This window comes from Seriola lalandi, unplaced genomic scaffold, assembly GCF_002814215.2.
Source record: "Seriola lalandi dorsalis isolate HSWRI2012SDOR001 ecotype SW California unplaced genomic scaffold, Sedor1 jcf7180002054469, whole genome shotgun sequence".
In the NCBI taxonomy this organism is placed as follows: Eukaryota; Metazoa; Chordata; class Actinopteri; order Carangiformes; family Carangidae; genus Seriola; species Seriola lalandi.
In genome coordinates this window covers 1694581-1722121 of record NW_019525022.1, presented here as the reverse complement: position 1 = coordinate 1722121, position 27541 = coordinate 1694581, and the positions used below count along the sequence as shown (strand labels likewise).

At 42.2% G+C, this 27541-nt stretch overlaps 5 protein-coding genes across 6 annotated transcripts in view; 1 reads left to right on the top strand and 4 right to left on the bottom strand.

Annotated features, from left to right (window-relative positions):
- The window catches only part of sirt6 (sirtuin 6), a 10506-nt gene extending 7649 nt beyond the window's left edge, over window positions 1-2857 (bottom strand). Inside the window, exons 1-2 of the mRNA XM_023411587.2 lie at window positions 2679-2857; window positions 1715-1842 (exon numbers count right to left, since the gene is read on the bottom strand). Coding sequence (XP_023267355.1) covers window positions 1715-1842; window positions 2679-2744 — 194 coding nt within the window. The 5' untranslated portion in view covers window positions 2745-2857. The remainder of the gene's footprint in view (window positions 1-1714; window positions 1843-2678) is intronic.
- A 690-nt stretch (window positions 2858-3547) lies between these two features.
- cdc34b (cell division cycle 34 homolog (S. cerevisiae) b) lies at window positions 3548-8064 on the bottom strand. The gene is made up of 5 exons (XM_023411562.2): window positions 7307-8064; window positions 6637-6723; window positions 6431-6528; window positions 5556-5690; window positions 3548-5450 (listed from the first exon to the last, which is right to left on the bottom strand). The coding sequence occupies exons 1-5, from the start codon at window positions 7490-7492 to the stop codon at window positions 5240-5242; spliced, it is 717 nt and encodes a 238-aa protein (XP_023267330.1). The 5' UTR covers window positions 7493-8064; the 3' UTR covers window positions 3548-5239.
- A 629-nt stretch (window positions 8065-8693) lies between these two features.
- Window positions 8694-14123, top strand: cactin. 2 transcript variants are annotated; one of them, XM_023411483.2, is made up of 10 exons: window positions 8694-9033; window positions 9665-10286; window positions 10416-10511; window positions 10614-10759; window positions 10965-11127; window positions 11875-11989; window positions 12186-12378; window positions 12556-12678; window positions 12894-13273; window positions 13403-14123. In XM_023411483.2, exons 1-10 carry the CDS (start codon window positions 8729-8731, stop codon window positions 13891-13893), a joined length of 2634 nt encoding a protein of 877 aa, XP_023267251.1. In that variant the 5' UTR covers window positions 8694-8728; the 3' UTR covers window positions 13894-14123. The 2 variants fall into 2 exon arrangements, with proteins under 2 accessions (XP_023267251.1, XP_023267249.1); XM_023411481.2 differs by having other exon boundaries at window positions 12891-13273.
- A 195-nt stretch (window positions 14124-14318) lies between these two features.
- LOC111658819 (semaphorin-4E-like) lies at window positions 14319-21197 on the bottom strand. Its single transcript, XM_023411484.2, has 15 exons — window positions 20557-21197; window positions 19236-19548; window positions 18946-19091; window positions 18183-18245; window positions 17991-18089; window positions 17776-17875; window positions 17564-17674; window positions 17291-17442; window positions 16969-17147; window positions 16692-16848; window positions 16259-16481; window positions 16015-16130; window positions 15721-15878; window positions 15580-15632; window positions 14319-15397 (listed from the first exon to the last, which is right to left on the bottom strand). The coding sequence occupies exons 2-15, from the start codon at window positions 19342-19344 to the stop codon at window positions 14727-14729; spliced, it is 2337 nt and encodes a 778-aa protein (XP_023267252.1). The 5' UTR covers window positions 19345-19548; window positions 20557-21197; the 3' UTR covers window positions 14319-14726.
- A 1216-nt stretch (window positions 21198-22413) lies between these two features.
- stap2a (signal transducing adaptor family member 2a) lies at window positions 22414-27213 on the bottom strand. The gene is made up of 11 exons (XM_023411475.2): window positions 27065-27213; window positions 26091-26162; window positions 25813-25932; window positions 25656-25712; window positions 25402-25553; window positions 25142-25273; window positions 24981-25050; window positions 24190-24292; window positions 23995-24090; window positions 23787-23915; window positions 22414-23702 (listed from the first exon to the last, which is right to left on the bottom strand). Exons 1-11 carry the CDS (start codon window positions 27170-27172, stop codon window positions 23647-23649), a joined length of 1095 nt encoding a protein of 364 aa, XP_023267243.1. The 5' UTR covers window positions 27173-27213; the 3' UTR covers window positions 22414-23646.
- Window positions 27214-27541: the final 328 nt, after the last annotated feature.

The window sequence follows — 27541 nt, the reverse complement described above, 5'->3', positions numbered from 1 at the left end:
GCAATGACCTCTACATTGGAGAAACGAAACAACCACTGCATAAACGCATGGCCCAACACAGGAGAGCTAACTCCTCAGGCTTGGACTCTGCTGTCCATTTACATCTCAAGGAGAAAGCCCACTCCTTTCAGGACAGCAATGTCCACATCCTAGACAGAGAGGACAGTTGGTTCGAAAGAGGAGTAAAAGAGGCCATCTATGTAAAAATAGAGAAACCATCCCTCAACAGGGGAGGAGGTCTCAGACACCACCTATCTCCAATTTACAATGCTGCCCTTTCATCCCTTCCCAGGAGACTCAACATTCTAGCACAACTGTTCACAAGTGGCGAGTGACTCCAACGACTGTCGTTATAACACAATAGAGCACTAACGAAGTCGAAACCAATTTTCCACCAACGACAGTCATGCTGTCGTTGACACTTGGAGCACAAAAGGGAACCAGTGACATCATCATCCTTGTGAACGCCCACAAGATGTTAAATACCTGGGTCTCCACACCAGAAAGTAGGACCGGTCCTAGCCTGGTCAGATGCGTACACGAACTGATGAAGCCTCTTGGATGAGAGGTGAAACGTCTTCCCAGACAAATAACCTAGTCCAGTTGTTTTCGATTTTAAAAAAACTCTATGACACTATACTATGACCTGGACAAATGAGAATATACACAGGCTTCAGTGAGTAATGACTTTGGAGGTATATATAAAAAATAATAATAATAGTGATGATGATTTTAACATTTTTATTAGTTACGGTCCCACATGTAAACAGGGTGCTTTACAATAAATGTGCCAGTAGAAAAATTCTAAGGAATAAGAAATTTGATTTTGCATACCAACTGAAAATATCGACAGTATCCCGGTCTAAAAATATTGTCATTATTTGTGACATTTTACACAGTTCTTTAATTTTCCTATAGTAAGAGTATGAGCACAATCACTTTAATGCCAAATGTATCAAAACAATAATTTGACCACTGAAGATCAGGTACAAAGAAGTGCTAGAAAAGCAGATTAGTGCTCAGGACAGATAGATAGTAATTCTTTGAAATTCAAAACACACACACACACAAAACTATGTTATTTACATAATCATATTTCACATTTCCAAGGCTGCCAAAAAATCTGAAATGCCACTATGGAGTTAGAGTCCTTTTCACCTCTCATCCTTCCAATTTCTAATCAACTGTTTGTTCCTCCTGTTCAACATTTACAGCAAGAGGACAGTCTCCTGAATTGCTGCAATAATATAAATTTCCCTGTTTCTGACGTGTCAGAGACACAGAAACTGTTTTGTTATAAAAATAGTTGTTATTTTATCATATAGCTCGGTTGATTCACCACAACCAAGACAATCAAACACATTTGAGATTTTAGAGTTAAACCTAACTAATTTAATTTGCATTATTTGGGACATTAACATGCGCTTCTCCCTCTATTCAATTTATTAAGAGCATTTTGAAGACAGAAAATGTTAAGGACTGATTATTTCAACAAAAGGATGTCAATTTGAAAACCCAGTGACAACAAATACAGACACAGAATAGTGAGGTTTTCACATTTGTCTTTCATAAAAACATCATCAGTACATGCAGTCTTGATAAATCAGATTCTTTTACTACTTACATAGGATATGTCACAAAAAGTCTATGCTTAAACAAGTTTGTGAAAAAAGGTGATACAAAAAAAAAGAAATTGTGGTGACTTGTGCCTCACCTGAAGTCGGGGATTCCTGCTGAAGTGCTGATTCCTGCTCCAGAGTGGACAACCAAGTACTGAGACTCTTTAATCAACTGGGCGAGGGTCTCCACCTTCACCTTTAGCTCCTCAGGACTATCAAAAACCTGCCACAGTAAAAAAATACAACAGGTGTTTGGTAATGACTAAGAGCTGAACTAAATGCTTACATACAATGTTCAATCTCCGCATATTTTTTCAGATGAGTTTTATTTTTGTGTCTGTCATGCATCTTCAAGCAGGATTTACTCAAAACTAAACAGCTAATAAAGTTACAAGATTATAGATGCTTCTATATTCTTTCAAACAACATATTTTTGTGGATACAAAAAATCCAAATGAGCTGTTCACTTAAAAGAACTACTACATCTCGACAGTTTAGTCTAATAAAGAGCTTTTTTTTCTCTCAGGCTTTTTCTTAGTAACTGACTCCTTCAAATGTTTCATATGTGAACAGCCAAACTCAGACTTTGTGCATCATCGTTACAGCCAATATCTGTTAATATATTACTAAAGTGTTGTGCAGTTCTCAGTAAAAAGGAAAATAAAAAACAAAACATAATTAATTGTCCATATCATTCAGACAACACACTTTAAAAAAACCTGCCTTTTTCTTCCAGATTTGACCGTCCATTGCGGATCTCAGCTGGCCACATAGAGATCTTTGTTTTGAAGCTAAATCGTTTACAACATAAACATAAAGAGTACTTTTAACGCTTGATATACTCTCTGGTGCTAGCTAACACCCCGTACTTGTTCTTAAGTAAAATCTGGAATACAGGCCCTCCCTCTTTAAAGGAGTCTCTTTACATCTTTTACAAGAATCTCCCACCTTCACATCCTAAAGACCGAACCAGGTGAACCACACATCCTTGGCTAACCTGCTAGCTAAGTTAACCGTTTAGAGAGCTAAGTAGCGAGTCCATAGCAGCTATTTCTTTACCTCTGGAAGTCCGCAAACTCCTTTGTCTGCGTACGGCGAGAGCCCAGCAGCATAATTCACAGACATGACTGTTGGAGGCGTCGTGTCTTCGTTGTTTTTCTTTTTAAAACTGTTCCTTTATTTTCTGCAAAGCGGGCTATTAACTCTGTTGTTTGGTTGACGTCATAGCTAGGCGACGACATTTGCTGCATTCACTGAAATGGGAAATGACAACACAAATCTCCTGGACAAGTCGGAATCATAGACTGTATATAAAGGTAGTAGATAGTAGGTAGTATATTTTTTCCTTCAAAAAAAAAAATCGTTCATACTTATCAAATATCCAATTTTAACGCTGTTTTGCTGCAATTGCAGACCTTATTAGCACAGCAAAATGCGCTATTGTACCCATTTGGTGAACTCTTAAATCCTGTGAAGCTCAGTGCTTAGGGTGGATATTTATATGTGGCTTACAACGAATAAATATATATATTGTTTTTAAATGGTCATGATGTCTTAAGGGCTTCAAACGTCTACTCCCAGAGGACTGTTGCTTTGAGTTGTGGACAATTAGAGACAGTTGTAAACAATTGCCGATATTCCTGTGCAACTTGAAAGCACCACTCTCTACACTCCTGAATAAGCACAGTACAGTCTATATAGAAAACACAGCCAAATTACATTCATATAGGAAAGTTCTTGTGGTAAAGCTCATCTCTAAATGTACACATGGTGCATATTTCAAAAGTATTTTTAGGATGCAACTCCTGATTGTAACAGTAAATGTTACTGTAACCTCCAATAACAGGTTACTGCTTAAAAAAAAAAAAAAAAAAAAAAAGATGAAATTATCACAGCAGTTAATCAAAAAACTTTTAACACTGTGCATATATTTTTCCAATAAATTTTTATTTTTCAGTTTTAAATAGCCGAAAATAAAAAATGAACACGATGAATAAAACAACATGGTGATCATCCATACAGCTACATGTGCATATCAGTTATGGTTCCTGTTGAAGCTGTAAACCAACGCTGAAGACCACCTAAAGAGGAAAATATTTGCTTGTTTGAATTGTTTTGTCATATGTAATTTATTATCCTGAGAGATTCAGTATGAAGTCCCAATTTAAGTCAATGAAACAATCAATATTGCTGATGCAAAAATAGACACAGAGGACACCCATACACTCTAAAATTATATCAAAACCTGTCCACTCTCAACTAACACAAAGAATTGAAATGAAAATAAAACATGGTGGCCTTCTTCTTCTTCACTTCCAGAGCTGAAAAACTTTGATAATCCTGACTGATACTGCAACAACACCTTTTGACAGACACCTTTCCTACAGAAGCTTTTTTGCCAATTAAACCTAATAATCTCATCACAAAAATCATTTTCAAGCAGAGACTGCAGGCATAATGTCTACCCAAAGAAAGAGACTAAAATTACAAAGCTTGCAAGAGAGCAAACAAACACAAAGATACAACAGTCATAAAATATTTTGGGCTCACTTTTACACTGGTTTAGGTCTTTGGCTCCTTCAGGCTACTCAGAGAGCAAACCTGTGGAGAAATACAATTCTGATCAGTAATTAGTTCTGCCCTCCACCCCCCAGCCCCACACCCCGCTTGAAAAACTTGGTCATCCTACATGACTCTTACATCTGAGCTACTTCAAATAACATAACCCCACACTCAAAATGACAGAGAAACACATCCAACAGTAACCAGAAGAAACACAGCAAAGATCAATTTCATGTTAGCAAAAATGTTCACATGAGGAATTTGACCCACTGACTCAGCTCACCAGACGGTCCTCCAGGCAGAGAGTCCCTCATCATCACAAGTGCTTGTTATCACTGAGCTGAAAACAGATCATGATGTAGATACACTGTCCACCAGTAAAAGAGACACAAAGCTTCCAAAGATGTTGTGGCATGCACAGGAACTTTGAAAACACCGTCCCGTGTCAATTCATGTCCGGTCCTATAGAAGCGAGACAGACTGTGATACTCGGAAATGTCAGGTTCGCGTGTGTTTGCAGTACACTGTTCAACACAAAACAGGCTGCTTGAAGTCCTCTTCATTCATCAGTCACTTAGATCAACTAATGGTGAGCAACACCCAGTTACAATTAGGGAAATAAAGATATGAAAGAGAGAGGCTGAGAAAAGTTTGGAAGTGTTTGCACCAGTGCAAATGTTGCTATTGTTGACAGTGGTATTAATCTGACAACACCTTATACTATACAGGGGACTGACCAACTTAATAGGATTACGTAATAGTTAAGTTATTCTCTCAATAAGGTTTTAAGTGGTGATGAAAACTGTTTGCAAAATTGGACAAACTGGTGACTTTTGTGCTGGTGCAAATCTTACCAGGTCTGACCCTTCCACAACGATGCATCGATTTAAACCTCCGAGAATATTTCAGAGATTTAGGAAAAAACAGCTCTTTTCATTGGTTTAAAAGTGGGAAGCTTCAAATCTTTCTTGGTTGTAGACCTCGAATATCTGGCAACCCGGGCAGAAAAAAAGGGGGTAGCATATGTCAGCTAGATTGCGTTGCTGTCAAAAAGCATGTCATGACTCCTCATTGCCTGAGTCATCCTCATCGTAGCAGCAGTCGCCATCCCCGCCCTCCACGTCATCGTCGTCATAGTAATAGTCATAGAAGAGGTCGGAGCCTTCATCGGGAGGCGGGATGCGTGTCCGGACACAGTACTCGGCCAGCGTGGTGGGGACTTTCACGCCGTCACGCTCAGCTTCTGCCTTAGTGGCCAAAACCTGTTTCCTGAGAGAGATATAAAGAACATACACAGTGGTAAGACAACACCGACTCTTCAGAAAGAGCTTCTTCAGCTTTGATATGCTATGATAGTATTGTATGACATTTTACCTGATGATTTCTACATATTCCCGATCCTTGCCCTTGCTGTCCCTCCATTTACGATACATGACGGAAGCGTCCACATTCGCAGGAGAAAAGGTGTTGGGTTCATTCAGCAGCGAGATCACACTCAGTAAAATGGTTCTGGAAGAAAACACAGAGGTGAGAGGAAAATAAGACTGTTAAACCTACAACACTGTCACAAAATACCCTCCTTTAGAGATATGGCCATTGACTATTTATTATTTATTATAAATTATTTATTTGATTAACAAATATGGAATATTTTATCTACTTTCTCACTTATGTCAGTTTTCTTATAACCTGTATTTTACAGATATTCAACAGAGCTATGTAAATCAGAGCAGCAAGTAAAGATTATTTTCACTATTGATTTATCTGCCAATAACTTTGGGTTAGGGTTTTAATTAACCTTTGGTTAAATAAAATTTTAAACACTATGAGCTGCTCTAGATGTGAGTGCAGCGTAATCCCCAAAATTACAATTTTTATCTTTTGATCAGTGATGGAGAATTTCTTGATGTGGCGGTGATTTCAACAAGGGAAATATTTTAAAATGTCATGTTTTAAACTGAGCTGTAATAGCTACACATTGTGCCGTTCTAAAGCAAACAGAAGGAAGATGTTTATTGACAGCTCTGTTCATAAACAGATCACATTACACATGTGGCGCTGAATACCCAGATATGGATTCAATGTTAGATTCTGGGAACTTCTGAAGAGACTCCACTGAAGACAAATGTCATGTGATAAGGGTATGAGTCAGGTAAATTATTGAAGTGGTTGAGGTAGGACAAAGCAGGGAGGTTGCCTACACAGAAAAGAGAGACATATGAGGAGAGATAATGAGGGAGTGTGCTAACCGGACATTCTGGGTGGGATTCCATCTCTCTGAAGGCAGCTCTCCGCTCTGTGGGTCGTCCACTGGAGGGTGCAATATAGAAATACACACATCTCCATTCTAAAACAGAGGAAATCAACTCTTTTCAATATTTGATGCATCGTGTAGACATTAATAAGAGCACACACAAGCATGAAGATAAAACTGAGCCAGGCTGTGATACTACACCTCGTAGATGTTGGGGTGCCACATCTTGGTGAGGAACCGGAAGGCAGGAGGGGAGTACGGGTAGTCTATAGGGAACTTGATCCGAGCCTAGGACACAAAACAGACCTGTACATCTAGCTGCAAACTGTATTGCTACAATATCAGACAATTTTTACTAACAGGCCTGATTGTTATTGATGGTGTTGTCATGTGAGTGGTGCTTTTATCTGTAAAAGTTTCTCAGTGAATGTTGATTATGTTTTTAAGAAATGCATGTATTCTAAGTGCTCAAACCACTGAATACCTTTGGAGCAAGCTTGACAATTTTTAAAGTAGTTCATAATTCTCTCATATAACTGCATGGTGCAGTATGGCAACCTGGACAGTGAATGAAGGTTCAAACAAACTAATTAGATGGCATTAGAGCCAACTATGGGCTTTTTGGGAACAGAGGGTGAGGAGGAAGGTTAAGTGTTTCCTGGAAAAGCTTTCTCACCGACCCACGGGAAACTGGCTTGCTTAGAAAGTCTTTTTTCTCTCCATTCCTATGGTGTTTACTTAAATGTGTATATTGCGTTTACTATTTGGAAGCATCATTGTGTCCCTGCTGCTATTATGTGCTGTATGTTTTAATGAACTGCCAGATGTGCCAAAGACGATATATATAAAAAAAATTGTATTCTATTCTTACCTTAAAATACCCCCCTTCATAATGAGTGTTTGGGGGTCCGAAAATGGCCACCTCCCAGTTGTACAAATCAGCCTCGTCCACCAGTGTTATTTTGAATCCCTCGACAGGTTCCTCCTGAAGACTCTTCATTTCCAACATGAGTGCTTTCTGTGAACTGGCTACATGAGAGGGGTCGTGTTGCGCCATGTTGGACTAGATAGCTTTCAAGATTATCTGGAGTCGACAGCCGACGGGTTTTGTTTACACGAGCACGGCTGAGTTAGCCTAACTGGGCAAACAACCTACCGACACTGAAAAACAACTTGTATTTTCGATGGTCGGAGACAATGCAATAGGCCAAACCAGCCAGGCTGCGCACAAGCTGAACAAAGCTTGCGCTGATTTATTCCCAAACTAGATGAATTATTTACCAATGTCAATAATCAGAAACTGGTGAACAGGCCAAACCATTGTGGCTGACTGGCGTCCCGAGCTTCAGTTGATCTACCTGGCAGGGCAGCCACGGATATAAGCCGTAAATCTACTGGTAGCGCCTGGCTAACATAAGCTAGCTGACAAGCTCTACTTTACCGAGCAGCTGGAGCCGAGTTCACTGTGGCACCAACAGTTTCTAACTCCTTCCGAGAGCCTGAGTAGAAAAGAAAACACAGCTACTGGTCTAATATGGTCAGATATGTAGTTGATAATGTCCCAACACGGGACTGGGTACAGAATAATGTTGTTGAAAGGAGTCCCCTCTCCCCTCAAAACAGGCAATGGCGCGTTGTGTCATCTGGTATTTGTAGTTCAATTTAACCTGTAAACATTACTTCTTCCCCTGAAAGCAACCAAGAAGCCACACAATTTCATAATAAAGGACGTGGTTATATGAACTCAGATTTAACTTATAGGACTTCGTTTAGTTGTGTCCATTATTTCTTGGATATTTTATTTCAAAGTGAATTCAGAGAACTACATTTGCCAGTCTCACGGCGTCACGAAAACGCGAATGTTGTTTGTGTTTCTGAAAAGCTGCTCTGACCTATTTTCACTCTCAAATTATTTTAATACAACGTCACATCTCAGTGATGGTAATTCGATTTTGAATGTTAAATGTGCTGTAAAAACTGCAATTAAACGAAAAGGTTATTTATTTTAATTTTTTTCCCCCAATCTGTCCGCCTGATGTCTTTATTCTGCGCCACATTGTAAATAGCCCCTTTTAGGTGGCTTTCTACTGCCTGAGTAGTTAATTTTGTAACCAGAGAATTTATCGTATTGTTTTGTTAGTAATGTTAAAGGCTGACATGGATGTTTACCTACTTCATTTATTGTTTCACAAATACATACGTTGTAGTTACACTGTAAGGACAGCAAACTGTTTTCTTTGTTACCTCTTATTTACGCGACAGAGTGCCAGTCGGACCCTCACTGAAGTTCGCGATGGGTTCGAAGTCACGACGTCGGTCCCGCTCCAGGTCCAGAAGTCGGAGCCGGGATCGGCGGAACAGGTCCAGAGTGAGCAGGTCTCGATCGCCGGAGGAAAGGAGAGGCCGCAGTCGGTCCGCCGAATCGAAAAGAACCGCCCGTGGTCGCGCACGGTCCGTCAGCAGGGACTCCAGCAATGGCTCTCCTGCCAGACGTCGGCCTCAACACAGGGACCGTCCAGGTTCCAGAAGCGGCTCTGAGAGCGAGAGGAGGCGAGGACCACACCGCCCCAGAAGCAAGTCTAGGGGTCGATCATCCAGGTAACTGTCTCCGCTGTCTGGTGCTAGCTGGTTAGTATTGGTGTACAATGTTTTACACGTTTTCCGGTTCGATGTTACAGGATATAATGGTACACAAGGTGGTGAAATCACGATTTTGAGTATAGTAAAACAAGAAATGATTGTGTTAAGCTGTAAATTCTATCGAATAATTAGGACCACGTGACTATTAGGCCCAGGTTTTTTCCTCTATATCGTTCGCACGTACTGTAACTCTCATGTCAGTTGATTAAAGATTGGCTGAGATATGTTGTTTGGCACCTTTGACGTCAAGTTCTTTTGGTTGTTATGGTTGAATGCTTTTGCAAATTTAAAATCAATGTGGTAACTTTTGTGAGCCTTGGTCTGAAGATCATCTCTGCCACTATGTAAATGTGAAGACCTGCCAGTAAATATTAACACAGTAGCAAATTATCAATGCCTGCACAGTGTGGGTGTACTTCTTCAAGGAATTAGGGGTCATACACAGGAAACCCCTTACATGTCCTCTGTTAGAGTTTGCTGACATTTCTCTGGTGAATAGTAAAGAACAGATGTCCCTTTAGTCTCCAATATATGGGTGCTTACCAATGAGCGAAAATGAAAATGTACTAAATCAATTTTTCTGTCTCAGTTCTGATTCAGATGATCCCAAAATGAGGAGGAAGAGAAGAGAAATGGAGACCAGGAAAGGAACATCTCAAGAGAGGAGAACTGGAAGGTCCATGTCAGGCTCTGACTCCCATGATGGAAGCAGTGATAGAGAAAGAAGAAGACGGAGAAGCCCTGACAGAGGGAGTCCAGCCAGAGACCGACAAAGGAGGGAGTGGGACAGAGGTAGAGACAGGTGGAAGGGCGGCAGCAGAGACGGGGAAAGAAAAAGAGAGAGAGACAAAAGCCAAGAGCAAGGGAGGAGGAGTGAAGATAGGGAACGAGGGAGGAGTGAAAGAAGCAGAGAGAGGGCCGACAGAGACAGAGGGAGGCAGCGCTCCAGTTCACCCGAGTCGTCCGATAGCTCGGGGTCTCATCGCGAGACCCACGCAGTTAAAGAAAAGGAGGAGAAGAAAAAACAGAGGGATATGCTGAAAGCCCTGGAGACACCAGAGGAGAAGAGAGCCAGAAGACTGGCAAAGAAGGAAGCAAAGGAGAAGAAAAGGAGAGAGAAGATGGGTTGGAGTGAGGAGTACATGGGGTACACCAATGCAGACAATCCCTTCGGTGACAACAACTTATTAGGCACATTCAAATGGCAGAAGGTGAGTTGGAGAGCAGCTCCCCAAAGTCACTGATTCGTTCAATCACAGAAGTTTCCTGTCATAACTTGACTTTAATATTGTATCTCATTCAAGAATCTTGTTTGTTTTTTGTTTGTTTGTGTTTTTCAGGCGTTGGATCTGAAAGGCATTGGCCATCTCGGAGAAAAAGACCTTAAAGAACGAAATAAACGCATTCAGGAGGAGAACCGCAGAGAGCTGCAGAAGGTATGAGCAGAAGGCTAGTTTTTTTTTTTTTTGTGACAGTGTAACGTTACAGAGTCATGAGAAACAGCCCTTTCATTAACCACACTGCCGGTGTTAATGTAGGTAAAGCAGCTTCGTCTGGAGCGGGAGCGAGAGAAAGCCATGAGAGAGACGGAGCTGGAGATGCTGCAGAGAGAGAAAGAGGCAGAGCATTTCAAGACGTGGGCCGAACAGGAAGACAACTTCCATTTGCACCAGGCCAAACTACGGTGAGTTTTCAGCAACAGTTACTGCATATCCACACTGACAGCCTTCCCTTTTCATGTCGCAGAGGATTTGTTTTGTGGTGTTATTCACCTCGTGTATTTGAGCCGTTTGTTTGCACTACTCCAGTTAACTTCCAGAGGTTCTTACAACAGTTACTGAATATTCACACGCATTGTCTCGACATTCCTGTGCGCTGTGTGTGTTTAGGTCTAAGATTCGAATTCGTGACGGTCGTGCCAAGCCCATTGATCTTTTGGCGAAGTACATCAGTGCGGAGGACGACGACCTCGCCGTGGAGATGCATGAACCTTATACCTTCCTCAACGGACTCACAGTCACTGACATGGATGACCTGCTGGAGGACATTAAGGTGTGTTGTTAAGTCACCTTCAAGGCTAAATGTTGTATAGCTGTGGCTTAGAATAGCTCTAATCACACAGGATAACTTTTGCAAGGGAGGTGTGGTAATGTAATTAACTAGAATACTGTGAGTAAGTGCACCATAAAGATTGCAGTTGCAGAAATTGGTAAGAGTTTGGTAATCACCTCAAAGTCTGAACAAGATTGAGATCAAAATGAACATTTCAAAATAAATTGTGCACGGTAAAGCCATTATATTTAGAATTTCTATGTGATTATAGCATCTTTTAAATTATTCTGATGGTACAAGTTTTTATTTGTAGAAAAATTAGACTATCCCGCTGATAGTCAGTACAGTCTCTCTTTCAGCAGAATCATCTGAGTGTCCTCTGAGCCAGATATTTCTGCCACAGTGTCTTTTCTTTTAAATGCCACTGGGGGGCACCGATTACCCAAGTTTTCAAAAAAATGTTGGTTGGAGTATATTTGAGATATCATGCTGTGACATATTTCTGTTAAAGTAACTTATTCATTTAGACATGAATTATGTGAACCATGTTTTGTCACTATAAAAAGTGTCATAATAAAGTCATATGCAGACTTTGAATGATCACCCAGCTCTTAAGGGTAAACTGATTATAGATGTTTTGACCCTAAACATGACAGAGGCCATGTTGTATTAGTTGTTTTTACACCTTTAAAAATAAAAATGAACATCTGTACATGGTTCACTGTAAGAGTGTTGTTACACTGGTAGGTGTATATGGAGTTGGAGCAAGGAAAAAATGTGGACTTCTGGAGAGACATGACGACCATCACTGAGGACGAGATCAGCAAACTGAGAAAACTGGAGGCCTCTGGGAAAGGACCAGGTATGTAATTTTCCATGACATCACCAGAGGTTTTATACTTAGGCTCTGTTTGTCTTCTGCTGTGATGTTGTATGTGAAGTTGCATCTGTGTCAGTTCTCAACGCCTGCCCTATTTTATTACTGTGGTGAATGCAACGGTAAATCATGCTCAACCACTGGTTTCTTTTCCTTTTTGTGTTTTTTCTTGAAACCTCAGGTGATCGTCGTGAGGGCATCAACACAGCTGTTAGCACTGACGTCCAGACGGTGTTCAAAGGAAAGACATACAGCCAGCTGCAGGCGCTGCACCTGAACATTGAGACAAAGATTCGGGCTGGAGGATCCAATCTTGATATCGGTTATTGGGAGAGTCTTCTGCAGCAAGTCAGAGTCTACATGGCCAGAGCCAGGTACACATGTTGGAACGCCCATTGTTCCTCTGCTCCTGAATTAAATGAAATGCCTAATTTGAATGCCACTTTAGCATTTTATGGCAAGAAGTTATACAGATTGCAAACTGCCCGGTTACATTAAGTAACTCAGCAGTGGGATTTTGTGGGTGTAAAACTACAAATTTTATGTTTCAGGTTGAGGGAGCGACACCAAGATGTGCTGCGTCAGAAGCTGTTCAAGCTGAAACAGGAACAGGGAGTGGAAAGTGAACCTTTGTTCCCCATCATCAAAGAGGAGCCACAGAGTGATGAAGATGAGTAAGTTACCTGGAAACCACACGCTGCTCACATCCAGAAACGGTAGAGATCTGATGGTCTCATTGTGACCTGGGATTTCACTTCACATTACATTCATTCTCACTTCTGTGTTTCATTTGAGGATACATATTAAAACCTGAAAAATGCTTAAAAAAAAAAACTTGTGGATGCATTGACTCCTCACTTAAAGAAAATAACCCTAAATGTTTCAGCAGGGAGAGAGCGGGAGAGCAAACTAGGGAGGCAGCAACAGAAGAGCCTGGGCGGTCATCATCTTACTCCTCCACTAAAAGTAAGAACAGAGAAACAGAGGATGAAGAAGAGGAGGCTGGCCCATCCACATCCACAGCAGGAAACCAAGATGAGGACGGAGGACAAAAGGGTGACAGGAAGGATGAAGAGGACAAGGGCGAGGTGGTGGAGGCCGTGTTGACCGAGGAGGACCTGATCCAGCAGAGCCAGGCGGAGTACGACTCGGGGCGCTACAGTCCTACGCTCCTCATGCCCTCTGAGCTGCCGCTGGACACGCACACGATCACCCCCGAGGAGGACATACACAGGCTGCAGCTGGCACGCAGACAGCTACAGGTTACAGGTATGAGAGCATGACAAAAACACACATACAGAGAAAAAGAAAACTATACGTGCATGCAGAAAAATAAATCATCCAGCTTGTAGGAAATCATGAAAAATATGGCATTAACCTGAATTCTTTTTCTATCAGGTGATGCCAGCGAAAGCGCGGAGGACGCCTTCGTGCGTCGTGCTAAAGAGGGCATGGGCAATGATGAGGCCCAGTTCAGTGTGGAGTTCCCAGTCACAGGGAAGATGTACCTGTGGGCGGACAAATACCGCCCCAGGAAACCCCGCTTCTTCAACCGGGTCCACACAGGCTTCGAGTGGAACAAATACAACCAGACGCATTACGACTTCGACAACCCTCCGCCCAAGATCGTCCAGGGATACAAGTTCAACATCTTCTACCCGGACCTGATCGACAAACGCTCCACCCCGCAGTACTTCCTCGAGCCCAGTCCCGACAACAAGGACTTTGGGATTTTGAGGTTCCACGCGGGCCCGCCCTACGAGGACATTGCCTTCAAGATTGTGAACAGGGAATGGGAGTACTCGCACCGACACGGCTTCCGCTGTCAGTTCGCCAATGGGATCTTCCAGCTGTGGTTCCACTTCAAGAGGTACCGCTACAGGAGATAAGAGGCCAAATACCAGGATGGACCAAGAGCACCAGTCACTGGGTTTCATATGATACACAACATATTATTTAGATTGTACAGGCAATTTGCATTGTTGTATTGTTTCAGCTACTGTCACAGAAAAGCGGTTTGTTAAAGCTACAGATCTGTACTGTGTCTAAAAAAGTTAATTGTAATGTTTGAAAAAAAAAAAAAATTACTCATTAAAGATTTTTTCCCTTTTTTACTCAATGCAAGCTGTCGCTGGGTGACGGTTTTCTGTTGTGAACATAATTTTGTACATTTGTGTCAAACACAAAACTACAAAGATGATACATAACTGCAAGTCACTTCCACATCTGTTCTTCACATTCTTAGCTTGTCTCGACTTGCAGTAAACTTGTAAATCCTATTGGTTATATTTGGATGCACTGAAACAACACATGGTCCAGGTAGAAAAGGTTTAATACAACAAAGCTAAATCTTTGTGGCTAGTGGTTAAAATGAAATGGCTCAATTTCAGTTATTGTACATTCCCTGTGAAAATCATACCTGTCTTTAAACTGTATTTCAATCTATAATTTTCAACAATTAGTAAGAAACTAAAAATAATTTTTAAATGTACATTTGTATTTAAAAAAGTAAAGCAGAAATTCAAGCATCTCATACTTATATAGAATCTTTTGGTGTGTTCAGTCCCAAGAGTTTATATTGTCTCTCAAAGCTCAGTTTTGAACACTTCAGTTTATATTTCAGTTCTCTTGTGGTTAGATACAAATAGTTTGTGGCGTTCCAATTCATCTCTTAAACTTTAAACGTTGCTCAAGGGTAAACTGAGTAATGTGCTCGTCATTTTCAAATTTCTGACTCATCATCAATGTACTGCAGAGATGTCAGGTTAAGTTCTGGAGCATCATTCTCCCCCCCTGCAGCGCTGAATGCTGCCTCTCCTCTGCTGTGGTTATTACTGCTGCCGTTGTCTCTTCCAGACATCAGGGGCTTGTCCTCTACCTGTGCAGGCTTCGGTGGCTCTTGGGAGGGCACACTGGAGTGCACACCCCCCTCCTCATGGGACTCCTGGGATTGTTCGCTCTTCTTTCCACAGCTCCAAGGAAGAGGTAGGTGGCCTTTGTAAAAGTTCCAAGCCAAAAGGACAAGAAGAGAAACCACTAGGAGCCCGACTACAGCCTGCAGTCCAGCCACAGAGGGGCCACCTGTCCGAGGCTGTGGAAACAATATCTGACCACCCCTGCCTGAACCTGCTATTCTGACCTGGTAATCAGCCACAGTGGTTGCGTACTCGGCAGTTTTGGAGCGCTCCACAGACACGCAGCGGTATCGACCACCATCGCTGTCAGACGCGTTGAGGATAAGCAGTCCGTCTTGCAGTGGCTGAAGCCGAGCTGAAGGGGTCAGAGGGCGGTTGTCTCGCTCCCAGCTGGTTTTTGCCAAGTTGGAAGGCGAAGGGCAACTGAGCTTGAGGTTTCCACCTGGCCAGATCGACTGATTCGTGGGTTTAACATGTTCTGAAAAAGCAAAACGGATCCCTCATGTAAGCATTTTCAGCCCACAATCGAACTCAATTATGATTCTTTTGTTGGAGGAGTAGAAAATGGTGCAGACCCTGCCAGGTTCAGTTTTTATTCAGAATAACAAGAAAAATGATTTACTGATCATACTGTATTCGTTAAAGTGTGCACTGACTCACCAGCATCTGGGCAAAGAGAAGCATCTCCTTCTTTCACACTTTGGATCAGCTCTCTAAAGCAGAAGATATGATAACTGAAATTTAGTTTCGACGGAAGTGGAATGAACAGTGCTTGCTCCACATGTTGGGACAGTTGCCTACCTTTGTGAATTAGAGAGGGCAATACATTTCCCAACAACTTTGTCCCAGCCACAGTATGGGTCTCTGGCTAGGACACAGTCCATACAGGATAAGGACCTCGCACAGCTGGCTAATGGTATCTGTGCTGCTCCGTTTTCTGAGCCTGCATAGAGCTGATCCTGTACACATCACACACAGACACAGAACAGTGACACTGTTGTGTGTGCTTTACAGTAATATACAATGAACATACACTGTAGTAATGGTTCAAAAGTAATAAGCTATTCATTTGACTATGGTAGGGCTTTAAATTACCGTGACATTAGAAAATTTCAGGATCTTGATTGGCTCTGGGGGCTGGAAAAGTTGTATTTCCTCTATGATGAACATCTCTCCATCGTAGTTCACTGCTTTCAGCATGCTGCCTTCCTCTTTTCATATAAAAACACAAACATGCCATATTTATATATTGACAAATATCACTTAATACATAACAGCTATGTTGTCAAGTTATCAAAAGCAGCAGTAGTGTGCTGTACCAGTACAACCCTGAACAAACCTGTGCCTATAAACATCACGTTGTACTTCTCGCCATCTGCAGCCTGCACTTGGTTGACTATGATGCGTGTAAATGTAGCTCCCCTTCGCACCAACACAGGCTTCTCTCCTACTGGCTGGATAGCCTGGTCCATTAAGGGCCTATCTTTGATAAATTGAAGCGTGCGGTCTGGGAGGTCCAGAGTCTGAGTTATACCCGCTTCACGAGCCTCATTGTTTATACACTGGCAAGAGAAGAGGGAGAGGAAAGTAAAAAGGGAGAACAACGGAGTCAAAGTACAAAACGAATCAGCTTCCTGCTGGGCCACTCGTAAAAGAAGGAGTTGCCTTTTGAGATTTTGCTTTGTTTGACACACACACACACACACACACACACACACACACACACACACACACACACACACACACACACACAGAATGGTGGGCAGACTTACAGCTCCAGGCCGAGGGACTGGGACATCTCCGCTATACATCACCCACTTAACAAAAGAGGTTTCTACGGGGACTGGAGTCTTGTACTTCCCCTCCGCAAACACTCTGCTGATGTCAGACACCTGGTACACACACACTGCGGACAGATCTGATGTGTCCCTGAAACACACACACACACACAAAATGTGAGCCAAACAGTGTGCCAAAGACCATTAAAGAAAAAGCAACCCTCCTCCCACTAAAACAAACACACCAACATGTTTGTTAATTGAAACGTACGACTGTGGAGTGAAGACGGCGTAGAACAAACAGGTCTTCCAGTGCTGCTGGGGGTCACACAAGCGGTAAGTGTCCTGGATAATGTATGGCAGCTGGGACTCCAGCACTGGACAGTCCAGTCTGGCTTTCAGGAAGGATGTCCACTTCTTCTGCAAAGTCCTCTGACCTCCAAGATCCCCCTGTGAGCACAGACAGACACCATGAACACAGACAAACGGGATGCCCAATCAAGCAGAAAGGGCGGAAGGAAGGAAGCACTCAATATGCTGTTGTCGTGTTGAGCTGTGAAAAATAAGTGCATGCATGGTAAAGTCTTTATCACCTTGCAGACGCGGGCCACACGGGAAACCACCAGTTTGTTGTAACAGTCGCACTCCACAGCTGTCTCACTGAAGAACAGGTAAACCTTGTCGTCATCTCCCTCCTCACTTTTATCACCCTCTGGCATCTGCGCCATGGAAACAAAGCTGGGCTCTGGTGTAGAAAGAACAAAAAACATTAACTTTGACTCAATTATCGAGCAAACATTACAGCTGAAGGAGTTCAGTTCAGAAAAAGTGAAGTCCTACCATCTACTACTACTATCACATCTTACCATTAAGCCAGGAACTCTTGAACTCAGTGCGTATGGAGACAGGAGAGCTGCGCATCAGGATAGGTTCAGAGCCCAGGAAGTTCATTGAAGTGGCTGAGTATAGGTTGTTATCTGGTGAAACAAGACAGCGAACACAAAGATACAAATGAAAACATTTTGCTGCATTAAACCATCTTTGCAAATTTACTTTCTGTTGTTTAATAGCTACTCACCAACCATGATGGAGGCATATCTCTGGAAAGGATCAAATGGACACTTCCCTTTGCCATCCTCTCCTTTGCTCTCAAGTGTCAGCTTTCCATCTGCATAGGACTGCACAAAAAACAGACACACCGTTTAATCCTGGAACGATTTGATGGAGAAACCTATACAGCAATTTATTCAGTCAATGTGTACAGTATAAGATATAGCCATGAACTTGTCTCACCATGTAATTACATTCTGGATCAAAAGCATTGGTTCCACAAACATACATCCTGTTATCCTCCATCTTATGCAATATCCTTATATAGTTCTTGCACTCCGTCTGTAAATGCATTTGAAAAAAGCAATGACGACATCTGCTCAATACACAATCAGACACAATCAGTTCTCATTAGCAAACACTGAAGGGACCCACCTCAGGATCTTTTCCTTTGTTTTTACACTCAGCTTTTTGCTGCTCCGTCACTTCCCATTTTACCTAAAAGAGTGACAACAATTTTAGTTATACACTTAGGAAGTAGAGGAATGCAACACTAGCAGCTAAGGAAGCCGTTAAAAATTGTAAATGTAACTGAAGTGGAAGCATGATCGGGATAACTTTCAATGTAGCTGGTTGTTTTTCTGTGTCTAGTGATACTAACACAAGCAACAAGCGTCGGATTAGTATAAATTAACTACTACTCAGCATAAGAGAACAATACTACAAAAGGTCCATACTGGCATGTTGTGTGACACAAAGCATTTTATTACTGCTCTGGGTGCACATGCCCGAATACTCTGACATACAAGGCTTAATGTTGCTAGGAGGAATTCAGCAGTGTCTGTGGTTGTGAGTGAGTGGTCACATAATAAAATAATGTTAAGGCTCGGGTTGTTTGAACTTTAGAGCCTGGAGACATTTTTCAAGAACAGATCAGAGTAATTATATTGAAAGTAATGTATGTATTAAAAGGCTACTCAGACAGCACTTTTCCAAGAACACAGGGTTTGTTTTGCGAAAAACTGGCGCCTGAGAGGCTGAATTCAGGGCAAAGAGTCTGGCACAGGCTGCAGCCCTCATCCAAGAAATCTTTGATAAGGAATCTCTGCTGTTGCTAAGTTGCTAATGCTAACAATTAATGGGCACTGCTCCAAGACGGAATTGGCCTTAACTGCATTGTTGACAAAGGTGTTCTTACTGAAGCGAGTTTCTTGGAGATGTCGTTGAGGTCAAGAGCGTACAATGCCTCCCTGGCACCCAGAACCAACACATTCAGGTCTTCTCTCAACAACATGGTGGAGTAGTTGAACACACCCTCCTCCTGAAACAGGTGAGCGTTGTCCCCTAGAGACAGAATATGACTGATTCATTTAGTTGTCATTTAGCAACCACCAGTAACTAAACCCTCAGTGACCAAACCCTGTTTCCCAATGTCTAAACTCAAACCATCTTATTAGCCCAGGTTACAGGACAGGTAGCAACACTCACTGTGATAAGGGACAGATTTGCGGGGATCACAGCCCAGTGGTGAGTCTTCCTCCAGCATCAAGGCCAGGGGAAGCAGCCAAAAGACACTGAGGGACAGCAGCGGATGCATGGCTCCTTTGTTCGAGCTAAGAGGAATTTAAGCTTTATTGTTTTCCTAACAGTCAGTCATACATGGGTAAAGACAGCAAGTGGCATCTATGACGTGATGAGGTCTGTGTTGACTGAAGAGCCCTGGCCCCTTTACTGGCCCCGCTCAGCAGGCTGTCCATGGTGAGATAGATGGCACAGACCAAAGAAACAAAGCCAAGGAGGGCTGAAAGAGACAAGGTTGGACAGATATCACAATCACTTCACTAAACGTGAGACCTGACAGACAAAATGTTTAGGTTATGTTTAGCAAAACACACAACAAAAGGAAAAAAATATGTGAGGAGAAACATTAAAGTTATGTTGAAAACAAAGTGAAAGAAACAAAGCAACGAAAAAAAAAAAAAATGGCCAGAAAGGGCAGAGTGAGCTAAAGTCAGCACGGCAGTAATTCTGTCAGTGCCATAGTGATGTTAATGTAGGGCCATGAAAGGCATTCAGCAGGGTGCAGGGATGTCAACCTCAGCTCTCCTGCAGCACCAAACACAAGCGCACAATGAGAGATTCACAGAGAGTGCCAAAGTCTGGTGTATATGAGCGAGAAGTGTGTTGCAAGAGCTGTCTCTCAGACAGGAAACATGTTGGTTTGAGTCAGTCTTATGCTTCAACCAAGACAAAACCAAAGAAGCCTGAACTTGCTTCTCTTCGAATTACTGAGCTGTAGCAATGGCAGCTGTGGTTTACAGTGACTGTTTTCAGCAGTGTTACTACAACCTGCTGAGAGGGTGTGTACTGCTTCTTTCCCAAAAGAGGTGAGCTATGTTACTGATGAGCTGCGGCATGTCCGAGAATGCAGCCCTGATAAGATGGTTCACATTTTTGGCCCTGGGGCCAAAGCCAGCTTCAGTCAACACTCATTTACACACACAGACACACACAGACACAGACATAAACAACACCCCATATACTTTGGCTTTAGCATTTATGCGCAAAACTTTGGTTTGAGGTATTAACGTTGGTCTGAAATCATTGCTAAGCTACTAATACGGCATCGGATAATTTAGCTGTAAACTAGTGAGTTGTTATAGTTTATCTAAAGTATACTTTGTTATTTAATTTCAAGTAATTAAACAATAAGATCAAATTTCAGTCAAAAGTCCAACAGGTGGCACAGACGTACAAGCACAAACTCCAGCAGCTTAACCATCAACAAACACTCCTGTTAATCACTTACCTGCACACTGACACGCCCAAGAATGTAACAACCTCCATTAAAAAAATAGTCCCAACACCTGTTTAAGCGTAATTTCTAAACCAATAACTTTTCATTAACTAGCAGAGGTTGGTGGTAAAACTAAGCCATAGTATTTAAAAATCCTTGCGCAGTGCAATTAAGCCGACACAACGCCTTGCTGGTGCCTAACGTAACGTACATGAGAAACTTGGAAACGCGCTAGCTTGAGACTTCCTTTCAGGTTGTACGTGCGTAGAAACTCTGTAGGTGTGTTTCTCTGAATCACAGACTGCATTTAAAAAAAAAAAAAAAAAAGCGCCTCTCAAACGACTCAGCAGCCTCTCCGTCTCTGTCCGTCCTCTCAAAGACTCAGCGGTCATCCGTTATTGAACAGAGCCCCGCAGCGCTTCACACCCCGCGGTGAGAAGGACCTGAATGGCTGCTGCTCCGTTTGGCCCCGCAGCTTCTTCTTTTTTCTTTTTTCAAACCTCCTTCAAACTGTCGTTGAGGCGGCGGAAGGCGCTTATCTGTAGTCTGATTAAGTTTTCGTTGTCCCCTCACACTTTTATGGGTCGGTAGAGGCCACGGCTGATTCGAGGTAAAAGATGAAAGCAGCTGCCGGGTGTTTTACGGTGTCTTTTTTTTTTTTCCTTACTAGAAAACACGTCCAAACAGGCGTGTAGTGGCGTTGTAGTGTAGTGTTGTGTTGTGGTGTGTTTGAGTGCTGCACTGGATCTTAGGAATGGAGCGCACGGATTTAAATTGTTGTGATATTATCATATATGTTGAATAAAATAGCACCTGCACAGACAGCGTTGTATCCATAAGCTAATTCATAATACTTATTGCAAATAGTGGAGTCCAGCTTTCAGATGTTGCTTGGATTGATGCAACATAACTTCATGCAAAAATCCCAAAGTTGTGTCTGTTGTGTTGCCCACAGGACAGGCTTATGGACCAATACAGCCTAATACAGTGGAAAAATAGGGCTTCACCAAGAATGAACAACAAATAAAATGAAGATCCAATGTCATCCAATATCCAAAATCCAATATCAGCAAGAACCCATTGTTATGAGTTCCACAGAAGCATTTATTACAAAGAAATAGTATGTGAATCACACAGGTTCACCTGTTGTATCTGTCCCACATACGTTTGACAGCCCAGATCATACACACATCAGGCCTAAGGTGTGGAAACCAAGCCCTTCCAGCTTACATTATTGGCATATTTACTGTTTTTTAAATATATTATTTTCAGTTCAAGTAAAAGGAACTATACACACTTAAAATAGGAAAAAGGTGGGTGGAAAAAAAATAGCAGGGAATTCTGCAGATTAACGAGGAATATGTTGATACAGATGTTTCAAATTGGATTCAGGTTTCCACTAAGATGTAGAAGAAAGGACACTTTTTTTTTTAAATAATATAAACAATTAAATTCCATTAATGTATGTATTAAGTGTGTGAGATCGTGTGAGGTTATTTAAAATAAGGGAATATGGAAAACTAAAGATACTCTCACTTCCATGCTAAACTAAAAAAAAATAAAAATAACGGCCCTTTGTAAACATATTTTTTTCTTTTCTTCTATCTGTGGTAAAAAAATTAACATTGATTATAGATCATCTTTAAATAAAAATAGGACAGATTGTCCAGCATTCTCTGTAATCATCCACTCATGGTATTTATTTATTCCAATATCATCTCATTTCCTCATTCTCCTGTTGTCACAGGAAGGTAATACTTTCAAATGAAAAGTTGTACCTAAGAGCTGGCCATCTAAAAATAAAACAAATCAAAATGATCTATTTTTGTGAAAGTAAAAGCTATCAATTCACGACGAGGAACAATTAAGACCCATGCAAAACAATTTAATGCCCTCAATATCTAACAAACACTATTCTTTGATAGTGATCAAGTAGACACATCACATATTGTACAAACATACAACAAACTGTTCATTGACACTTAAGAGTCAGTTTGCCACTTGTACTCAGACACTTAAAATCTGGAGGACTGGCCAATTCACAGAAATGTAAAAAAGAAAAGTGTTTTCCCATGTAGAAATACAAATTGTTATTGTTGAAACTCCCACAGATCTGTAATAAATAATTTTGTTATTAAAGGTAAAGAGGTAGGGCATAGTGTAATACTGTGATAAAGCCAAAAGCCTTTGCCAGGTTCAGTCTGCAACATAAAAGGGTTGGTCTATGCCAAGTGTCTGGTACTTGTGATAATACCCAAAGGCTGTGTGCCGATAAGAAGGTTTCTGTCCTTCTAGTTGACAGCCATTCCACTAGAGGGCACCCTCATATACATTTGATTGATTTTCTTGAGGAGGAACAGAAGTCACCTGGAGTCTCCAGGCAGGTCTGAGCACCGGTGAGTCATAGCACCGTACAGTAGCACACAAACAGTAGCAGAGAATAAGGAGACACTTTAAAATAAGCACCAATAACACAGTTAAAGTTGGGTTTTAAATGAACCACAGCAGTGCCATTGAATCAACAACATATTAATGGTTGCTTATCAGTCACAAATAGCACTCAGAGCAGCAGGCAGAGATTGTGCAGGTTTCAGTTTCTGACCAGCTCGACTCTATTCAGATGATTTTTTTTTCTCAGTCATGGTACATGGAATGAGGTGATGAGGAGAATTACTGAGCTGAGACCTGAGCATGTCCGGTTTATTTTACTTTCAGAGCAGATTAAGTGTCTCAGGTGCAGCAGTAACATCAGCAGCTCAGCACGCAGACATGGGCTCAGATAGGAAAACATCAGGCTCAGTTAGGGGTCCGGCATGTGTCAGTGCTTCTCCGAAAAGGTTTTAGCTGCCAGTCACATTGATTCAGAGTTTTTGTGGATTGTATTCTGAGGGAAAATCATTTGTTGTCGTACTATTTTTTGCTCAGAGGCAGTTTGTAAACAGTTTTATGCATGCGGACAAAGCACTAAGAGAAAGTGGCGGTATTTGTAGTCCCTTGTCTTCCACCTAGAAGGCACAGGATGAGTACATAGCTGCGGTGAGAAGGGGTTTGGCACTGAAGATTGAGTACGCTGCGACAGGAAGCTGTTCCTTATGAGTTAAGTCACTCCTGACTGGCTCGTCTCTTCTCCAGCTTCAGTTTGAGTTCCTCATTGAGCGCTGTGGAAAGACAGAAGATACACTTTAAGCTGAAACAAATGCAGATCAACTGCTGCGGGTGAGGTTGCCCCATTATTTACTCACTGTGTGCGAGAGGTGAAGGGGAGAGAATGAGTCGTCTCATTGGGTTGGTGGGCGAGGCCGGCACCGCTGAAGTCAGGATACGGCGGTCTGGGGCGGGGGATCTGGACAGGGGACTGCTGCACCAACGGTCTGCATCAGAATGAAAGTAGTGATCATTATTTCTCTCTGTGACTGTCTGTATGTGAGTGTTTATGTTAAAGAGAGAAACCTTGTTTTGGGGGCAGGGCAGGAGCCTTTGGCAGTGGGCTGGAGGGGGCAGTGTGGAGGATCCTTTCTCCATTTTCATCATTGGCAGAAACATATGCTGATGACACAAAAAGAATATACATGGTTTGACTCATAGATTAATTGTAAGACATAGACAAAAAAAAAAGGTAGAGGTAGACAAAAAAGTCTTCCTCACTGATATTCTCCTCATACGGCTCCTCCAGTAGGAAAGGTTGTAGAGTTCCTGCTGTCTTCTCTACCAGGGCGTCAATGACCTCATGAAGTGTAGCACAGGGAATCTGTAAGAGGAAGCCTGTTGTATTACATGCTGCTGGTTTATTAACAGTGTTTACATTATTGACTGTTGTAATCTGAAAGCGTAACTCAAGATGGTCAGTGTTGCATTTCTTTTTCAGTCACTGTTTACAAGATCTTGTTGCCCTGTCCTCAGACCCCCTGACAGATACAGCTATATTCGGTTCTGACAAGCTGTAACTTTTGAAACTGTGTTTTTAATCTGACAGCAAACAAGACAGAGAGGCAAGAGGTTTGCAGCATCAAATATTTTTACCTCCCACTTAACAAATCTGTTATAGTGTGTTTTTCTACTTTTTTCAAATATTTAACCCCTGATGATGTACATGCATCCATCCAATGTGCCAGGTTTGTGTTGGGGTGCACTGACTATGAGTTACACACAGTGTGATATACAGATTTTAAATTTGGGCAAAGAGTATCTAGTGTCTAATATCTTATCAGCACATAGCCTGAATTAAAATATCAAAACTGGTGTCAGGAGAAAAGAAGCTGGATTGATGCTTCCTTAACCCAATGTTTCCCCAATAAAAGTTACAATTATGATAGAACATTATAAAGCGTAAATATATAAGTAAGTCAATTATAATAGAAATTTAGATATAATTTTATAAAGCCACGTTCTGAAATATTGTTAGATGTGAATTATATCTGCGAGTATTATACACTTACAGGATTTTCTACATCTATGACATAACCGCCTTGGTCCCTCTGAGTCACACGGTAATGTCTGAACACTGACCTAGATCAAAGAAAAAGACAGACAGCAGTGAAAATGGTGCCTGTCTATAATATTTGCAGCTGTGCTGTCCAGATGTTCAGCAGGTTTTTACCCATTGAGGTCTTGTCGAGTGGTAACAGCTAGTGAGCACCCATCTCTGCCTGGACGGAGCAACATGTTGCCGCAGTCTGGGTGTCTCTCTAGAAGGACTTCAGCCTCTGTTCGGGACACTGGTCGAAAGCACCTGCATGCGAAAAACACACACACACACACACACACACACACACACACACACACACACAGTAGAAATGATACCACATACATTTTTGTTCACAAACACTGAAACAGCTTTAGTCAGTCCTCTCAACTCACGGTGGGATCTCTCCTACTAAAGGCACAGAGAGCGGTGAAGGAGGAGCACGTGTGGGAGTGCGAGTTCTCCGCCTGGACCTTTCTTTGTCCACCACCTCCTTCAGCATCTGCAGCTGGCCCGGCAGCAACGTGAGACAGGACGGTACATTGAGCTGTGATGGGATAGAGGACATAATTTATTATTAAACAGCACAAGAGAGAGACACAGGCAGAAGGATGCAGGTGTAGCATGTGTGCAAAAGATGAACATTTACATCAATGACAGAGTAGAGGAAACCTTTCCACAGCTCCCTTGATTCCAGATTGGGTGCCTGTAAAAGACAACAGCACTTTTAAACCTTGCAAAAGCAGTTCATTTTAGTGTGTGTGTGTGTGTGTGTGTGTGTGTGTGTGTGTGTCTAGTGACATTACTGTCAGTTTGGTTTCCCCATCCTTCATGCGCAGAATGAGTCTGGCCGCCTCCAGGTTTCTGTCCCGGCTGCAGTCGTCCTTCAGTGACACAAATCCACTGAGGTCCAGCTTTTCCACATACTGTAACACACACATATACAAACACACACACACACACACACACACACACACACACACACACACACACACACACACACACACACACACACACAAATAGGTTCCATTGAAAACACTATGATGCACAACAAACAAAATTTATACTGAATACTGAAACTTACATGAGTGTCCTTGGCATTATTGAAGAAATACAAAGAATTCCCGCACAGACAGGTCCACAGTCGTATGGATGCCTGTCACACATGGAAATTAGCAGATATGGGAAAAATAGGAGAGAAAGATGTAACAATTGTGCTGTTTTTTCACATCTGTGTAATGGACATTACTCATTTTATCACTCTCACATTTCCTGTCCCACGTAATGGATAAGGCATGAGCCTCAGCTGCTGTCAGTCTGTGACCACGGATTACTGAAATATCCTGCACCTGAGCCAGGCTCACATTACATGTCTGTATTGAATTGAAATGAGCCTAATGAGGAAGAAGGGGTAGTGGGTGGGGGGTGTCCCATTCTTTAGTCATCACCTTATAATCAAAACAATAGAAAAAAAAAAAAGAACCTTGTGTAATATTGTCGATTTGGCTGTGTGTAACTTTGTATAACTTTGTATTTAATATTTTGGAAATGCACTTCAGAGAGCAGGCTGTCAGAACAATATGTCAAAAGATTATTTCTCCGAGTCAGCATTGAATTCTGGGCTAGGAAAATGCTTGGCAGACATACTGTTTGTGACACTGTATCTGACTTGTTAAGGTGAGGGATACAGCCACGAATTTTTCATGTCATGTGTAATTGAAATGACATGCAATATTTTGACAGCAGGCGGGTTTCCTCGATTATAACCTCGGGATTCGTTCATAAATTGTTGTAAACATTCCGTCAGAGTCTTGCAAAATCAGACTGAAAGGCGCTACAAAATCTGGTATCCGCTATGTGGAAAAAATCCCCGCCAGCACCAGTGTGGAGTCTCGCCTCGCCCATTCTACGACAATAAGGAAGTTGACAGCTCTCTGGGAATGGGGGGGATCAGCCGGTGTGCGGTGCATAGATACACACGCGCGCACACGCCGACCACGGCTCTCCACAACATGCACTGAAACAACATGGCACTTGATCTGCACCGGGCGGACATACCTTTTCTTTCGGTCCTCGCTTCTCCAGGTATCCTTCGTAGTAGCAGGGCGGAAGCTGCGCCCGGGGTCCCCCTGGCCCGGAGCGCTGTCTGACGGGTGCAGCCGCCATGAGTGTCGCTGGCTGGGCACCGAGGACAAAGGGGATCTGAGTAATTCGGGGAGTGACACGCCTTCGCCGATGAGATAGTGCTGTGGCAATAATCCAACAGCTGGCTGGTGTAGCCTGCTGTGTCTGGGGGTCATGCAGACGGCTGGTTGTGCAGATTAAAAATTGGATGGTCGGGGGATAAATGTCCAAAATATAAAGATGTTTTATTGAGCAAAAATGAGCAATTGTGCAAATGTAAATAAATAGGTTTAACTAAGAATCAGGCTAGATGTAAAAACAGACAGTCCTATACCTATACCCTGCATCAGTGTACATACTTTATTATTAAAGTCTTTCAGTGGTAGTGTTGTAATTTTCTGAGACAATGGG

Bases quoted from the DNA above. Each gene is read 5' to 3' on its own strand.
- stap2a (XM_023411475.2), bottom strand. From the start codon at position 27,172: ATGGCGGCTGCACCCGTCAGACAGCGCTCCGGGCCAGGGGGACCCCGG. The intron at 26,163-27,064 runs GTATGTCCGCCC...CATGTGTGACAG, and splicing joins AGCGAGGACCGAAAGAAAAG to GCATCCATACGACTGTGGAC. The intron at 25,713-25,812 runs GTAATGTCACTA...TGTCTTTTACAG, and splicing joins ATGGGGAAACCAAACTGACA to GCACCCAATCTGGAATCAAG.
- cdc34b (XM_023411562.2), bottom strand. From the start codon at position 7,492: ATGGCGCAACACGACCCCTCTCATGTAGCCAGTTCACAGAAAGCACTC. The intron at 6,529-6,636 runs GTGTAGTATCAC...CCTCTGTTTTAG, and splicing joins GGCACCCCAACATCTACGAG to AATGGAGATGTGTGTATTTC. The intron at 5,451-5,555 runs GTAAAATGTCAT...TATCTCTCTCAG, and splicing joins GAATATGTAGAAATCATCAG to GAAACAGGTTTTGGCCACTA.
- LOC111658819 (XM_023411484.2), bottom strand. From the start codon at position 19,344: ATGCATCCGCTGCTGTCCCTCAGTGTCTTTTGGCTGCTTCCCCTGGCC. The intron at 17,675-17,775 runs GTGAGTAGCTAT...TTGTTTCACCAG, and splicing joins ATATGCCTCCATCATGGTTG to ATAACAACCTATACTCAGCC. The intron at 17,148-17,290 runs GTGATAAAGACT...CTGTGCTCACAG, and splicing joins GTGTGGCCCGCGTCTGCAAG to GGGGATCTTGGAGGTCAGAG.
- cactin (XM_023411481.2), top strand. From the start codon at position 8,729: ATGGGTTCGAAGTCACGACGTCGGTCCCGCTCCAGGTCCAGAAGTCGG. The intron at 9,034-9,664 runs GTAACTGTCTCC...TTTCTGTCTCAG, and splicing joins TCTAGGGGTCGATCATCCAG to TTCTGATTCAGATGATCCCA. The intron at 13,274-13,402 runs GTATGAGAGCAT...TTTTTCTATCAG, and splicing joins CAGACAGCTACAGGTTACAG to GTGATGCCAGCGAAAGCGCG.